This window comes from Vulpes vulpes, chromosome 1 (assembly GCF_048418805.1).
Source record: "Vulpes vulpes isolate BD-2025 chromosome 1, VulVul3, whole genome shotgun sequence".
Classification (NCBI taxonomy): domain Eukaryota; kingdom Metazoa; phylum Chordata; class Mammalia; order Carnivora; family Canidae; genus Vulpes; species Vulpes vulpes.
Window position 1 is genome coordinate 126,805,697 of NC_132780.1, and position 17,307 is coordinate 126,823,003.

The 17,307-nt window shown below is 38.6% G+C and overlaps 1 protein-coding gene across 3 annotated transcripts in view; it reads right to left on the reverse strand.

Moving 5' to 3' along the window:
* The window catches only part of PCYT1A (phosphate cytidylyltransferase 1A, choline), a 48,955-nt gene that overhangs the window by 24,769 nt on the left and 6,879 nt on the right, over nt 1-17,307 (reverse strand). The window contains exons 1-2 of one of the 3 annotated variants that reach the window (XM_025990262.2): nt 5,752-5,915; nt 4,876-5,002 (exon numbers count right to left, since the gene is read on the reverse strand). The exons of 1 other annotated variant lie outside the window; for it this stretch is intronic. In XM_025990262.2, the coding sequence (XP_025846047.1) occupies nt 4,876-4,992 (117 nt within the window). In that variant the 5' untranslated portion in view covers nt 4,993-5,002; nt 5,752-5,915. Of the gene's footprint in view, nt 1-4,875; nt 5,003-5,751; nt 5,916-17,307 lie in introns of those variants that run through there. One more of the 3 variants, XM_072725812.1, reaches the window with a different exon arrangement.

A 17,307-nucleotide genomic window follows, 5' to 3' on the forward strand; every position in this document is an offset into this window, starting at 1 on the left:
ATTATATCCGATCTGGATCATTACAACAACCTCACAACTAGACCTTTGGTTTCTGTCAATCCCTGTTTCAAATTATCCTTCCCAAAACAATCAAGACAACTTTCTAAATTGCAAATCTGATCACATTATCCAAAGGATAAAATTTAAACTCCTTAGCAAAGAATACAAGATCCTTTATAATCAGGCCCTTGCTCACCTATGTATTGCAGATTATTTTTCTGAACTTTAAACGCTAGTAATATTACTCATGGTTTGCTAAACATACTATTATTTCACACCTGAACTTGTATTCTATCTCTTGTCCATTTCTTGGATAATTTTTTTTTTTTTTAATTAGGCTTCACAACTAGCATAGAGCCAAACTCACATCCCTGGGATCAAGTCCTGAGCTGATATCAAGGATCAGATGCTTAACCAACTGAGCCACCCAGGCGCCCCTTGTTCATTTCATGAATTCCTATTTACCCTTCAAAGTTCAGTTCAGAAATAATCTCCTCAATGAAGCTTTTCCAAAACCACTATCTCTACCCCTAGATCAAAGTTAATCTGTTGCTCTTCTAGGCAGCCACTGTACCTCTAACTTTCTTCTACTTGCCCCTTTTCATTTTCTATCTTTTTTCTTTTTTTAAGAGACAGAATATGTGAACAGTGGAGGGGCAGAGGGAGAGGGAGAAAGAGAATTCTCAGCAGGTTCCATGCTCAGCACAGAGCCTGACATGGGGCTCAAACTCACAAGCCTGATATCATGAGCTGAGCTGAAACCAGGAGTTGGATGCTTAACTTACTGAATCATCCAGGCACCCCTCGTTCTGTATCTTAATTATTTATTGATTTCCCCTGTCTGTGAGCTTCTTAAGGGCAAGGTCATCTTTGCATCTTTGCACCTACAATGCATAGCAACTGGCACACAGATTTTCTCAATATATGAGACTGTGAACTCTATCTCCATTAGCGGAACTGTTTCCAATTTGTGGCTTATTCATACATATGATAAATATTAATATAGGCTAAAAGTCTTATTCTCCATATTTTTGTGATTTTTTTTATTGTATCTTTAGAAACATCTGTATCAGCAAATTCTTTATACTTATAAAAAAAAAACTAGCCATAAAGTTATCCTTTCATTTTTCCTCTTTAATTCTTTTCTCTCTTCTTTCCAATTCATTCTGACCCACCAACCCAGCTACCTAATATTTGCTGATCCTTCCAATTTCTCTCTCCCTTGCCTGGAAAAAAAAAAAAAAAAAGCCTCTTCTGAGCTCTGAACTATAGAGCTTCATCTTAGGGTCACATCTCTCAAAGGGAAGGTCTTATTTATATTTATACTCCTAGCATCTTCTGGCCATGTTGACACATTTTATGTAATAAAATCTTGGTTGGTCAACTCAAATGTCAACTAAGGAGTGGGTAAGTAAAATGTGGTATGTGGAATATTATATGGATAGTGATGGAATATTAGATGTCAACAAAAAGAAATGAAGTACTAATACATGCCTACAACACTAATGAATCTTGAAAACATGCTTAGCAAAAAAAAGCCAGCCACAAGACTATGCATTGTATGTATCCTATTTGCATGTAATGTCCAGAACAGGCAAATCTTTTTTTTTTTTTTTTAAGATTTTATTTACTTATTCATGAGAGACACACAGAGAGAGAGAGAGAGAGGCAGAGACACAGGCAGAGGGAGAAGCAGGCTCCATGCAGGAAGCCCAATGAGGGACTTGATCCCGGAACCCTGGAATCATGCCCTGAGCCAAAGGCAGACACTCAACAACTGAGCCACCCAGGCGTCCCCAGAATAGGTAAATACAGATAGTGAAAGAGTGGTTTCAAGAGGCTGGGGAAGTTAGGAGGTAATGTGAAGTGACTGCTAATGGGGATGGGACTTTTTTTGGGGGGGTGGTGAAAATACTCTAAAATTGGTTGTGATGACTGTTGCACAACTCTAAATATGCCCCAAACCACTGAATTGTACAGTTTAAATGGGTGGATTATATGATCTCAGTAGAGTTGTTATAAAAAAAAAAAAATCTTTACTTTTGCTACAGAGCTAAACAGGAATTAGAGATAGAAAGCACAAGTATACAATGGAGATGACAGACAAGTTTATTTAGCAGACACTCCTTACTAGGGTTGGTACAGCTTGTTGGGTGAGTGAATCTTTGACCATTAGCCCATGCTAAATAGCCAGTGTGTACTAGAGAGGAATGTGCAATAAGTAGCAAGTCACTCAACTGATTTGTGACATGAACATATAAAGCAAAGTAATTTAAAGCATTGAAATTCCGGGCAGCCCCGGTGGCGCAGCGGTTTAGCGCTGCCTGCAGCCCAGGGTGTGATCCTAGAGAGCTGGGATCGAGTCCCACATCAGGCTCCCTGCATGGAGTCTGCTTCTCCCTCTGCCTGTGTCTCTGCCTCTCTCTCTCTCTCTCTCTCTCTCTCTCTCTCTCTCTCTCTGTGCCTCTCATGAATAAATAAATAAAATCTTAAAAAAAAAAAGCATTGAAATTCCTAAATTCTAAGGACCAATAAATTTAAGTCTTTTCAGAGACCATTCCACTAAGACTGACTTAGACTTTGCTCTATCCCTGGTATTGTGACTGTCAACAAGTATCATCTACTTGGTTATAGCTTGTCCCTACTCCAAGACTGACTGCTGAATTGGTGCTTACCACTGATCTCCTTAACCTGAATTCTCTAAGAAACATTCAGAAATTAACAATGTTCTGTTTTGTTTACAGCTGAATCGTTTTCTGAGTATAATTGCTACAATGTATAGAATAATATAGAATAATGATCCCCTAAAGATGTCTACATGTTAGTCTCTAGAACCTGTGACTAAATTACCTTACATAGCAAAAGTGGCTTTGCAGATATGATTAAATTAAAGGACTCTGAAACAGGGTGATTATCCCAGATTATTCAGGTGTGTTCAATGTAATCACAAGGGTCTTTGTAAGTGAATGAGGGAGGCAGAAAAGTTAGAATCAGTGAGATGTGATGACATAAGCAGCAGTCAGAGTGATACGCTTGTTGGCTGGCACCACGAGGAAAGCAAAGAGGGCAGCCTCTAAAAGCTGGAAAAGACAAGAAAACAGATTCTCCCTTAGAGCCTCCAGTCCTATTGACACTGATTATAGTCCTCTGAAATCCATTTCAGACTTCTGACCTCCAGAACTATCAGATAATAAAAGGAAGAAGAAGCATTGACCATTTTTTCTCCAGAAAGGAGTAGAAATCTGTAGTGAGCATAAGGACAGACTATGAACTCTCCTTAAAAAGCAGTATTGTCATAAAGGAGAGGCACCACTTAAGTTTTTTTAACCTAAGACTAGAGAAACTAGATGAGAGATTTTATATGTTAAGTTTTTTAAGTCTTTCTGATCTTTTTTTTAGGGGGGGGGTGAACAGTAAGAGAAAGGAAGTTAACACCTATGTAATACATAGAAACTTCCAAATAAAATGCCACTGATGGTTGAAAAAAAAAAAAAAGAACTATCAGATAATATCTGTATAGTTTTAGGCCACTAAATTTAGTGCTGTTAAGCAGCAATAGGAAACTAATACACTTGCCCCTACCATCAATATCATCATCAATATCAGGCCTAAAGCATATGCCTCCTATTGATGGGAGTCCAAGTGCTTTTATTGCTCAAGATAGAGTACTGATTTGGAACAAATATTAATTGTGTCAGAGTAAAAATGTTTTTCCCTTTGCACTACACAAAGCTCCAGAACTAACCAGTGGAAACTGCAGTTTGATCAATGGCGAATGGTCAACATGGGTAAAGAAAACACAGAAACATATAATCCTTTCACTGAAATTTTAAAAGATGGATTTCATTTTATTAACAATGATATATATTATCATTACGTATTATCATATGTATTATATAAATTATATATTAGTAATATATATTATATATTAATAATAACTTCAACTGTATATGTGTTCTTTGACATGTTTTTTATGGGAAGCTTTAAGAAGGATACCAAACTGGGGAATCCCTGGGGGGCTCAGCGGTCTAGCACCTGACTTCAGCCCAAGGCGTGATCCTGGAGTCCCAGGATCAAGTCCCACATTGGGCTCCCTGCATGAAGCCTGCTTCTCCCTCTGCCTGTGTCTCCGCCCCTCTCGCTCTCTCTCTCTTTCTTTCTCTCTGTGTGTCTCTCATGAATAAATAAATAAAATCTATAAAAAATTTTAAAAATTAAAAAAAATAAAATAATAAAATTAAAAAAAAGAAAGATACCAAACTGAGACAGAATGAGCAGTTTGGAGTGGGGTCTTTCATCGGAAGCTTGGCAGTAGTTAGCAAATACGAGATACTATCCCAGGAACAAAGAATTACAGGTAGGCAGTAATAGAAAAAGGCTTTCATCTAAGACATTAGCAGTAATAGAGTGAAGGAATGATATTAGAGAAAACTAAACACCATGAGATGATATTAAGATCATAGAAAAAGGCTTTCATCTTAAGACATAAGCAGTAACAGAGTGAAGGAATGATACTGGAGAAAACTAAACACCATGAGATGAAACTAAGATCAGATGACTGCTCCAATTTCTCTATTCCATTAGTTTTAATTTGATCTTTAGCCTAATATATACACAAATTCCAAATTTTCCCAACATTCTCTTTTTCCCCTAACATTCTTTTTCCAGTCCCAATGTAAAGCTCTCTCATAACTGAGCTGGGAGCTACAATTTGGTAAGAAAGCATAACATCTCCAACAACTGTGAAAATACTATTTACACTATTCATTCTTTCCATTATCTTAGAAGACTTGTCATACTGATATCATCAATTCTATATCAGTTTCTACCTTCCCTTGCAAGGTTAAGTGTTCAACAAAGAAATCTCTTCCTTACAATTGCACAGCGTGGCATTTTTGAAGAAATTCCATCTTCTTCTGTTGCCCCATTGGGTCCAGGTACCTCTTTTCTCCTCTTTCTTGTGTTCATTTTGGCTGAACTCTGTGCATCCATCTTCTTTTAACTGGTCATAGAAAATGAAAAAATTTTTTTCTCACTGAAGTGGAAAAAAAGTCTGTCACCAGTATTTCAGAGATGTTAACACAGATACACTCAGCAAATGATAGCACATATTTCACAAGATAAGCCAACTGCATCTGGCAAAAACAACAAAGCTTCACAAAACGCATGCTCTAATAGAAACACTGAAATGCCTCTCTGGAACAGGAGCCACAATTAATCACTTGACCTTGGAAATTATTACCTTGACCAACATAACCTGTATACTAACTGCTAATTTCATAACCTGACTAAATGTAAAAGACTGGAATAACGTGACTGAGAAAGTTAGTTATACAGATTTTTACCACTACCCCTTATAACATCCCTGGTGTATCTGGAGATATGACAAGTACAAGGAAATGTGAAAGGTATGTTTTTGGTGCAGATGGAAAAAGAGCTTTTTTTCAAAGAGACAGGCCATCACCAATTCCTGGCTTAACAAAGCTGGATTTTTCAACTCTAAATGCTCTGTAGATTTCAGAGACCACACCATTAGGATTATTAGATCTATGAAAACTGTGGAGTAAGTATACTGAATATTTTAAATATCCGTCTTCTTCCTTATCTACCACCCATTTCCCCTTCCTCTTTCAGAGTCAGCACCTTAATCTTGTTCAGAGTCTCCAACTATCAAAACCTCACCCAAGCTTCTTCTTCCCTCAGTGAAAACTGACTTATTACTGTCTTACTTCGCAGAGCTTCTAGCCTTACTTTCTTTCCTCTAGTTAAAATGGCAGGGATCCCAGGGTGGCTCAGCGGTTTAGCGCCTGCCTTTGGCCCAGGGCGTGATCCTGGAGTCCCGGGATCGAGTCCCACGTCGGGCTCCCGGCATGGAGCCTGCTTCTCCCTCCTCCTGTGTCTCTGCCTCTCTCTCTCTGTCTATGGTAAATAAATAAATAAATCTTAAAAAAAAAAAAATGGCAATGTGACAAGATCTACAAGAAACCTGACCTAATTCTTAGAGACTGAAGGTGACATCCATGAGTCATAGATAAGTATTAGGCTGATATGAAAAATATCAAAGTCTAAAGAGATAGATGAACACCACCCAGAAACTTCTTTCGTCACAAATGCAAATTAAAATGGAATAAAGGTACTAAACATCACCAAGTTTTCCAGGGACGATGAGAGCTTTTCTTCATTATTGTTATTCAATTTTCTTTCAAAATATCCAAAAGTTGTATTACTACTCCTATCTCACTGGTCAGGGAAGCCTACTAAAAACACCTAATCAGTCCAACTAGTTATCGTTTGACTTGCATACAATAGGACTTTGCTTAAGTATCTATTAACTTTTCAGGGTAAGCAGACAAAATCCATTATGAGAAATGCAATCAGCAATCCTTTATCAGGCAGTTGAAGGTTAGGCAGTCAGTCACCAGTGAGAACTTAACGGTGTATAAGGTACTACATTTGAAGTAAAAAATTTTGAAAGAAGACTTCAATTCAGCTGAGGAAACCACATACTTATGATACAAAAATGCTCCTTAGGATTCTAAAACTACTGGGGGAATCTTGTTAAAAACAGGATTACATAGTTTCAAAGTATCTCCAAGTATTCTGAAGTAATCCGGATAGATTACTTATTAATTACCTTTGAAGTGAAAAGAGTTACCTTTGAAATGAAAAAAATCTCTTAGCTAAGTGTTCAAGTTTTTTTTTTTTAAAGATTTATTTATTTATTTATGATAGACAGAGAGAGAGAGAGGCAGAGACACAGGAGGAGGGAGAATCAGGCTCCATGCCGGGAGCCTGACATGGGACTCGATCCCGGGACTCCAGGATTGCACCCTGGGCCAAAAGCAGGCGCCAAACCGCTGAGCCACCCAGGGATCCCCAAGTGTTCAAGGTTAATTAACATCACCAATAATGTCTCCTGATATGAGGCACTGAAGACACTTTACCAACCAAAAAGACACAACCTGTATGGATTTATGAGGAACAAACAAACCTCAATTAAAGGACATTCTATAAAATAATAACCTGTTCTTCAAAAAATGTCAATCATGAAAAACAATGAAAGGCTGGGGGACTGTTCCAAAGAAAAGACAATTTCATTTCTAGATTGGGGAAAAAATTGTTATAAAGGATAGTTAAGATAATCAGTAAAATTTGAATATGGACGGTGTATCAAATCATAACACGTATCAATGTTGAAACATTCGATAATTATACTGTGTTATATAAAAGACTATACTTATTTTTAGGAGATAAAAGCTGAAGCACCTGGGGATATAGGGTCATGATTTCTGCAGCTTATCCTCAGCAGAAGCAGAAGTAGGAGAAACAGAAGCAGGAGAAGGAGAAGAGGAAACGGAAATAGAGGAAGCAGCAGTAGGAGCAGGAGAAGAAGCAAAAGCAAAAGAAGAAACAGAAGAAGCAGCAGCAGAAACAGCAGAAGCAGCAGGAGAAGCAGCAGAAGCAATAGAGGCAAAAGCAGAAGCAGCAGAAGTAGAAGCAGCAGAAGTAGCAGAAGCAAAAGCAGAAGAAGCAGAAGCAAAGGCAGAAGAAGCAGAAACAGAAGCAGCAAAAGCAGAAGAGGCAGAAGCAGCAGAAGGAGAAGAGGAAGCAGAAGAAGAAAAGAGGAAGCAAAAATAGAAGAAGCAGAAGCAGAAGCAGCAGCAGAAGAAACAGAAGCAGCGGAAGAAGCAGAAGAAGAAAGGAGGAGGGGAGTGGGGAAGGAGGGAGAGAAGAAAATTGTCTATATTATGTAACATATAAAAAAAAGGCAAAGTAGGGGCAAAGTGGCTCTCACTTAAGCATCTGACTCTCAGTTTGGGCTCAGGTCATCATCTCACAGGTCTTGGGATGAAGCCCCATGGTTGGGGCTCCACACTCAGCACGGGGTCTGCTTGAAGATCTCTCCCTCTGGCTCTACCCCAACTGACACGCTCTCTCTCAAATAAGTAAATAAATCTTTTTTTTTTTAATTTAAGAAATGAAAAACAAAAAAAAAGTGCAGCCCCAGTGGCACAGCAGTTTGGCACCGCCTGTAGCCCGGGGTGTGATCCTAGAGATCTGGGATCGAATCCCACATCGGGCTCCCTGCATGGAGCCTGCTTCTCCCTCTGCCTGTGTCTCTGCCTCTCTCTCTCTCTCTCTCTCTGTGTGTGTCTCTATGAATAAATAAAATCTTTAAAAAAAATAAAAATAAAAAAGTAAAGCAAATATGGCAAAATGTTACCAATGTATGAACTAGATGGACATAAAGGAGTTAATTTTAATATTATAACTTTTCTATAGACTTTATATTTTTCAAATGAAAAGTTTTAATTTTAAAATATCCTATAACAATTTTCCACACAGATAGGCTCTCATATGAGACTGTCTTTCAGGTTCTCTAGAAACTGATTCCTTCTTTTTCTAAACTCTTTGAATTAGTATGAATGATACAAATATTCCAAGAAGTGTATGTTCTAGTAAACATCTTGCAAGGAAGTAAGCTCATAACAACAACAGTCATAATAATGGCTATCTTTTTATATTTTCTACGTGCCAAGCACTATGCTAGGCACTTTATATACATTATTCTTATTTAACCCATATAAGCTGAGATGCAGGTATTATTAGTCCTAATTTATAAATGAGAAAACTAAGGAACAGGGAAGTTAAGTAACCTATTCAAAAGATCACATCCTGGGACAGCCAGGATTTAAATCCAAATTTGTTTAATTCCAAATTCCTTACCACTTCTGTCTCCCAGAAATTCGAGATTTTTATTTTTTTATTTTTATTTTTTAAAGATTTTATTCATTTATTCATGAGAGACACAGAGAGAGAGAGAGGCAGAGACACAGGCAGAGGGAGAAGCAGGCTCCACGCAGGGAGCCTGACATAGGACTTGATCCAGGGACTTCAGGATCCCACCCTGGGCTGAAGGCGGCGCCAAACTGCCGAGCCATCCGGGCTGCCTGAATTTCAAGATTTTTAAAAAGAAGCTGTTTCATCATCAATTCTGCTGCTTCCTTCTGTCAAGAACATTCTATGGCATAAGTCCCTTACAGTTCTTGCAGACTTACTTAAGTCCTAACTGCACAGTAAAATAAAAGGTCACAGTTACTTAAAGGTAAGCAAGGTCTCAGGACCAATCGAACAGAACTGAGGTGGCCATTGCCCTGATTCAAAGGCAGCCCAATTTGTCAGCTATTCAGATATGTAAATCTTTCCTACTGGATAGTTTCGCTAGGATTTTCTTATAAACTTTCAACTTAGGCAATAAAGATTTAATATCTGTTTCTCCCTCTTCTGATACTACAAATATCCCACAAATAGGTGGCATTTTATTTTTTTACTTTTTCTAAAAAAGATTTTATTTATTTATTCTTGAGAGACACAGAGAGGTAGAGACACAGGCAGTTTCCCTGCGAGGAGGACCCTGATGCAGAACTCGATCCCAGGACCTCAATATCATGACCTGAACCTAAGGTAGATGCTCAACCATTGAGCCACCCAGGCTCAATAAAATGCTCCAATAGGTGGCATTTTAAAGGCACCTGTACTTTCCATTCATGATACAAAACAGTTTTAAGGATGCCATAATAAGCCCAGGGGATAAATGTCACTGTATTTACAATTATTTTCCATAACTTCAAATTAAAATTCCTTAATGTTTAATAGAAAACTATTTAACACATCCAAAGACACGTTTATAGGAACTTGTTCAGAATTCTTCACTCTGAGATGCCTGGGTGGCTCAGTGGTTGGGCAGCTGCCTTCCACTCAGATCGTGATCCTGGATTGGGATCACTCAATCCCAGGATTGAGTCCCACATCGGGTTCCTGCGAAGAGCCTGCTTCTCCCTCTGCCTATGTCTCTGCCTCTGTGTGTGTCTCTCATGAATAAAAAATTAAAAAAAAAAAAAAAGAAGTCTTTGTGTATGTATGTGGGGGGGGGGGTGTGAGAAGGTACATGTGCTACATTTTTACAGCTATATTGAAGTATAATTGATATATAATAAACTGTATTTAAAGTGTATAATTTGGGCAGCCCCAGTGGCGCAGCGGTTTAGCGCCGCCTGCAGCCCTGGGTGTGATCCTGGAGACCCAGGATCGAGTCCCACATTAGGCTCCTTGCATGGAGCCTGCTTCTCCCTCTGCCTCTCTCTGTGTGTCTCTCATGAATAAATAAATAAAATCTTTTTTAAAAAAATAAAATAAAGTGTATAATTTAATGAGTTTTATCATATCTATATATCTGTAAATCATCAGAATTAAGATAATCAACATAACTATCACTCTCAGGTTTCCTCATGCCACATCAGAGTCCATCCCTCCCTAAACTTTGATTTACTTTTTTGTTTTTTGTACGGTGGCAAAATATACATGAAATTTGCTTTGCTTTCTAACTGCTTACTACTTCTTGAAGTACTGAACCATCTTGTCGTATGATTCAACTTAACTAGACAAACATGTGGATATTATAGTACTAGAAAGAAGCAAAGGCTTTCCTTCTAAGAGTTAAAATATTGCCAGTGTGGTTTTAAGATATTTGAAAGCCAAATTGTTATCTGGGGTAACTGGACCTTGTGACACTGGATCTATTCCACTAGATTAAAAAGCATACAAAAAACATAAAATATCACAATGAGAATTCAAGGCAAGAGAAAGGATTTCTATGATTAGTTAATTAAAGCTAAAGTAAAATCTACTGGGGATCCCTGGGTGGCTCAGCAGTTTGGTGCCTGCCTTTGGCCCAGGGCGTGATCCTAGGGTCCTGGGATCAAGTCCCACATCGGGCTCTCTGCATGGAGCCTGCTTCTCCCTCTGCCTATGTCTCTGCCTCTCTCTCTCTCTCTCTCTCTCTCTCTCTCTGTGTCTCATGAATAAATAAAATCTTTTAAAAAAATAAAGTAAAATCCACAAACCATGAATCAAGTGGTTACTGTTATGTTACAAAGCCCTTTAGTAAATAATAGTAATACTAATATAGGCAGTGTTTCTCAATATTTTTTGCACATGCTCCATTTTAAGAAATACAGGAATTGTAACCTCACTCCATCAGCATAGTTTAATGATTAAGAGTTCAGGGCCTAAAATCAGAATATATAAATATGAATCCCATCTCTACTACTTATTAGCCATGAGAACTTGGACAAGTTCATCTCCAGAGTTGCATCACCTAACAAATAAGGTTCAAATGGAGTAATGTAAGCCTTAGTTCAGTGCCTAGCACACAATAAGTACTCGTATGTATTAGCTACTATATTATTTAGTAATAGTAGTTGTCATCAACTGCCTTAAAATTTGCCTTTTGTGTATCCCCTATATCCAAAAAGATTGTTTTTCCTAATATTACTATTATGAAAAGTACACTTTTAATGTAAAAATATGGTAAAATATGAAGTATGCTATATCTCCCCAACCCTTTCCCCATTTAAGAATCACTTGTCACAAAAAAAAAAAAAAAAAAAAGAATCACTTGTCACAAGAACTCTTTGAGTCTGATTGTAAGCAATGATGAGCAAAGAAACATTATCACTACTACTACTACTAACAGTGAGCATTTACATAATACCTGTATGCCTAAATACCTCAAAAATATTAAAACTTTCTTAATACTCGCAACCTTTTGACATAGGTCTATCGTTTTTATCACTATTTTACAGATGAGAAAACAGGCACAGATGATAAGGTCACACAGCTAGTAAGGAGAGAATCTGGGAATCAAATTCAGTCAGCCTGGCTGTACACTACACACCCCTAACCACTATAGTATATAATATGATATATACCATACTATTATATACCATACTATTACAAGAAGGCACATGGTAACTATCTCTAAATATCTGAATGCTTGTCATGCTGGATAAAGCAAACATTCAGACAACAAAACATGGATCACTGGTTGGAAGAGGCAGAGTTATAAATCTTAACTAAATATAATAAAAACCTTTTTAGGAAAAAAGTTATCTGAAACAAGAGTGGGTTGCATCAGGAGGCATGTCATTTTGGCACACCGGGACATTGAAGCAGAGGTCGTGTAGAAACACATTTATTCATTTTGTCATCCTATTAAAGTCCATCTTGGTTGATCTTTTTGCTTATTCCAATCTTTTAACATAATTTCAAATCTTGACTGCCACCTATAGTATCAGCTTTTTATCACAATTTTATGCAGTCTATAAACTTGGAAAGGTTTTTATGTCTCCATCCAAGTCACTACTGAAAATATTGATCAGGACAAATATATGTCACCATACACCAATCTGATCTACCACCAGATTCCTCCCCCTCCATTAAATCCATTCTTTTTTTTTTTTAATATTTATTTTATAGAGAGAGCAGGAGAGACAGAGGCAGATGCAGAGATGCAGAGAAAAACTCAAGCAGACTCCACGCTGAGCATGGAGCCCAACACAGGACTCAATCTCACAACCCTGAAAACACAACCTAAGCCAAAACCCAAGAGTTGGATGCCCAGCTGACTGCACCACCAGGCTGCCCCCAAGATCCACTCTTATAGTATGATGTAAAACACAGTAGAGTTTGTCTTTAGAAAACAGAATAGAGGGACGCCTGGGTGGCTCAGCGGTTGAGCGTCTGCCTTTGGCCCAGGGAGTGATCCTGGAGTCCCAGGACTGAGTCCCACGTCAGGCTCCCTGCATGAAGCCTGCTTCTCTCTCTGCCTACGTCTCTGCCTCTCTCTCTCTGTCTCTCATGAATAAATAAATAAGATCTAAAAAAAAAGAAAAAAAAAACAGAATGGAGAATATATTTAGATTTCTTAATGATTAGGATATTCAATCAGATATAAATCTATTTTATTGCATTATCACTCTATCCACAGTTCTCTATCAAAATACCAAAGATTATAATGATCATGATTATAGCTAACACTTAGCTATAATTTCTGACCTATACACGTCAGGAAATATTAACCTTTGCATATATTAAATAATTTAATCCTTACAAAAATATTATAAGGTAATACTATTATCCTCATTTGGAAGATGAGGAAACTGAGGCACAGCTAAATTAAATGACTGAGGTCACACACCAAGGACAGGGGAAAAAAGGATTTGAACCTAGGCCTTCTGACTCTAGGGTCTTTGCACTTAATACCACCACAATGCTGTCTAGTATATAAAAGGATCATACATGAATTTAATGAAAAACATGTATTACAGGCAGCCCGGGTGGCTCAGCAGTTTAGTGCCGCCTTCAGCCCAGGGCCTGATCCTAGAGACCCGGGGTTGAGTCCCACATCGGGCTCCCTGCATGGAGCCTGCTTCTCCCTCTGCCTGTGTCTCTGCCTCTCTCTCTCTCTCTCTCTGTGTCTCTCATGAATAAATAAATTTTTAAAAAATCTTAAAAAAAAAAAACATATATTACACTGTCAGGAATTTAATTTGATCTTTCATAAACAATGGGCTCCTTTCTCACAGGGCCTATCAATGGCAAACTACTCAAGAACTCTAGGGACTTGGTTTGTTTTCGGCCAGAGTAGAAGAGTAGAGAAGACACTGAACTAGGAATCATATCAAACTGGAATTTAATTCTAGCTCCTTCCAGTACCTTAACTTTAGGTTAAGGTAAGTCCCTTGATTCTTAAGAGTTCCTCCATGTAATTAAGGAGGGCTCTAATATAATATACTTAATTTCTAAGTCATGCTAAGGACCAAATGAGAAATTAGACTATAAATCCCTTGATGTAGTGGATATGTTGTTGGTCTTCCCACTGTTCATTCCTCCTGCTTTGAAAAGAGCCCATTTTCATTTGGAGACTCACTTTCACTTGGTCTACATTAAGCTTCAACCTCAAACCTTAGCATCAGATCACATGTACCAAACTTAAACCGATCAGCATATTACTTTCCCCCAACCACAGATATGAGGGAAGAAGGGACGGTAATAGGTGACGTGACCTAAGCCAGTCCAATCAGAGTACATTTCAGAACTCACCAGATGGAAACGCTTGGATGAAGACTATCACTTCTTTGTGGATCTGAACCTAGAGCCATGGCTTTGGGAAGCATCCTGTGACAATCTAGTGGCAATCCTATCACCAGGAGAGCCTTTTTGAAAGCATCAACATAGAGAAAGCAAGCTGATGAGGAGGAGAATTCAGATCCTGAACTAATTGTGCCAACCAATACATCCTCCTTTTTGCTTAAAAAACTTAACTTTGCTTAAGTTAGTTAAACTGGGGATGTCTGGGTGGCTCAGCGGTTGAGCATCTGTCCCCGGCTCAGGTCGTGATCCCGGGGTCCTGGGATCGAGTCCCACGTCGGGTTCCCTGCATGGAGCCTGCTTCTCTGTGTGTGTGTGTGTGTGTGTGTCTCTCATGAATAAATAAATAAAATCTTTTTTAAAAAGTTAAACTGGGTTTCTTATCACTTGAAACCATAAAAATCATAACTGGTGCATTTAATACCTAGCAATGAGCACATAGTAGGCATACTCAATTACTATTTGAATAATACTAAGTATAGAAAACCTCCTTGAAATTTTGAAAAGCACTTTATCCATTACTATTTTGTTTTGATGGAAAGGAGTCAAGTTCTTGTCCGTTTATAAGTGTATCAAAGATGGCACAACAAAGCTCCCATCCTGTTGAAAGTGTTCTTCCTTATCTGCTTACATACAGTACTTCTATTTTCTAAAGATGACTTTTGTGTCTAACACTGTATTTTTCATTTTATTTTAAACTGAACATTACACATTAAACTCAGGTCTTAAGATTCCATGGATTTTTTTTTTTTTTAAAGACTTATTTACTCATGAGACACACACACACACACAGAGAGAGAGGCAGACACAGGCAGAGGGAGAAGCAGGCTCCACGCAGGGAACCCGATGTGGTACTCGATCCCGGGACCCCAGGGTCACGCCCTGGGCCAAAGGCAGACGCTTAACCGCTGAGCCACCCAGGTGCCCCAAGATTCTATGGATTTGGAACAAATACACCTAACACTTTTGGAGTTTTACTGTAAAACACTTCTGCATCTCATCTATTTACTTAGGAAACAGTACACCACCAAGATCACACACATTCCTTAACAGTAACCAAAAAAAATTTTAAATTATAGAGAGTAGCTCTCATCTTCCTTCTAGAACTACTAATATTTTTAAATATTTTGACTCTACAGGTCTCTCAAAAATACCATTTTTCACTGGCTCTCTCAGACCATCCTCATGCTCCCTCACATCTACTAACTTAGACACCATGAAAGCATACAGAATAATTTGATTATTTGTGCCTTTCTGGGAAAAAATTACCAGTTCCCCAAAAGTTACAAAAGATGCCTGCCAGGACACATCAGGTTTGCTAGTGAGAAAAGTAGTGGGAGGATGAAGGCTTAGTGAGGATAGTAAATACATGTTGGCTTTTAGTTCATTATACTGCAACTTAGTATACCTAAAACCACATCACTTTTACAACATTTACAATTGCCCAGTTCCTCCAACAATGAGAAACAATACTTCCCAAACTGTGTTTATGATAACTGCACCTTTGTAATCAACCAATACATTAAGTAAAAATGCAGTGATTTCCTTGGAAAAAGAAGGTGGCTTTAAACATCTACATTCAAGAGAGAAAAAATAAAAATGCACCTCCTCAGAACCAATATAGTGTAAGATCAAAATGGGGATAGGAAGCCAGGAATTACCTATGGCTTCCAACCATGGTACAAACGTTAAGCTAGGATGAGTCAGAATGAAAGTAGTTGGAGATAGGATACAGAGCCTCCCTCCCTCTTAAGCTCATTACCCTGTGCCAAAGCTCCCTGCTTCCTTAGCAGGTTTATCCTACAAAAAAGTTTATCAAAGAAACTACAACAAGAGAGACAAAGGGAGCTGACAGCATTTGTAAGGCCTGATCTTCCTAACATTGCTACCTCTTCAGTCCCTAGTCACCTTATCTTTAGTCAAAATCCCCACTGATGCACAGATTCTAAATAAAGACATAACTGCCACCACCACCAGACCACCACCATGCCTATTAAGTGAATTTGTGTTTCCAAATTGCTTTCAAGATACAGAATGTAGTATCTGTGCCTGCAGTTTTTACTCGGATTCACAAAATCTGGCTCCATTTCTGCTGACTCACCTCCCAATACACACTGCTTGCCTTGTTCTTCAATGTTCCAAAAAATGCTTGGTTGCATGCCTCAATTTTGCTAAGAAATACAGAGAAGTGGAAATGTGTGTGAGGTGGGAAGGGTGGCAGTGAGGAGATACTGAGGATAAACCTAGTGAATAAGCACTTTTCCAATATAAGTGTCCTAAAGGAAATAAAATTTGGGTACTGGTATGCCTATCCCTGTATTTTATTTTATATTTTTAAAGATTTTCTTTACTTGAGAGAGTGAGCCAGAGAAAAGAACATGAGTGGGGGGGGGGGGGGGGGGGCAGAGACAGAAGCAGACTCCCTACCAGGCAGGGAGCCTGATAAGGGGGCTCAATTCCAAACCCTGGGATCATGACCTGAGCGAAGGCAGACACTTCACCGGCTGAGCCACCCAGGTGCCCCATATGCTTGTGTTTTAAAGATGAAAGGCTCCTACAAGTGTAGTTTTAAGGACTCCCATCCAACCCCTTTTATTCTACTTCCTTATTGCTAGTAGATCTAGTAAGCACCTAACATGAAAGAGAAGGTAGATTCTGCTTCCTAACCTATGCAACAACCTAAGTAATAGCAAGTTGCAAGCACATATAGTCTTTGAGTTCCAAAAACTGAACTCAAATTTGACAGAGTACTACAGGGAACTATCCGCAAAAGGAGGAGACATGAGTTTTTCCTTTGCATTCTATTCCTTCTTCTTCCATCTCTGGGACATTATCTTCCTCAGTGAAACCATATGCCCAGTAATTTTCTATTGGCAAACCAATGTCCAGTTTCAAAGCTGAGTGAGCAAGCATACTTTATATTTTGGATCCTTATCTGTTTCCATCATTATGAAGCTTAAAAAAGTGGTGCTCTTAAGAGGCAAGCTCTGCGGACTCCTAGGTCAAAGTGCATCTAACACTCTTGGCATTAATAATGTCATCTGCTGTGCACTTAGGCCATTTGGAAGATGAGTGCAATCATGTCATCCCTGTGTAAAGGCCTCTGAAGTTGGAGGGAGGATATGTCTAACCCATAGCAGGGAGAGGGGCTGGACTGACAAATCTGAAGACCTCACAGGCCAAAACTGGCCCACTGCCTGCTTTTGTAACTAAAGTTTTACTGGAACATGACCATGTTCATTCACTGATGTACTACTGTCTATGGCTGCTTTTGTGCTAACTGCAGAAGTGAGTACTTAGCAATAGACACTGTAT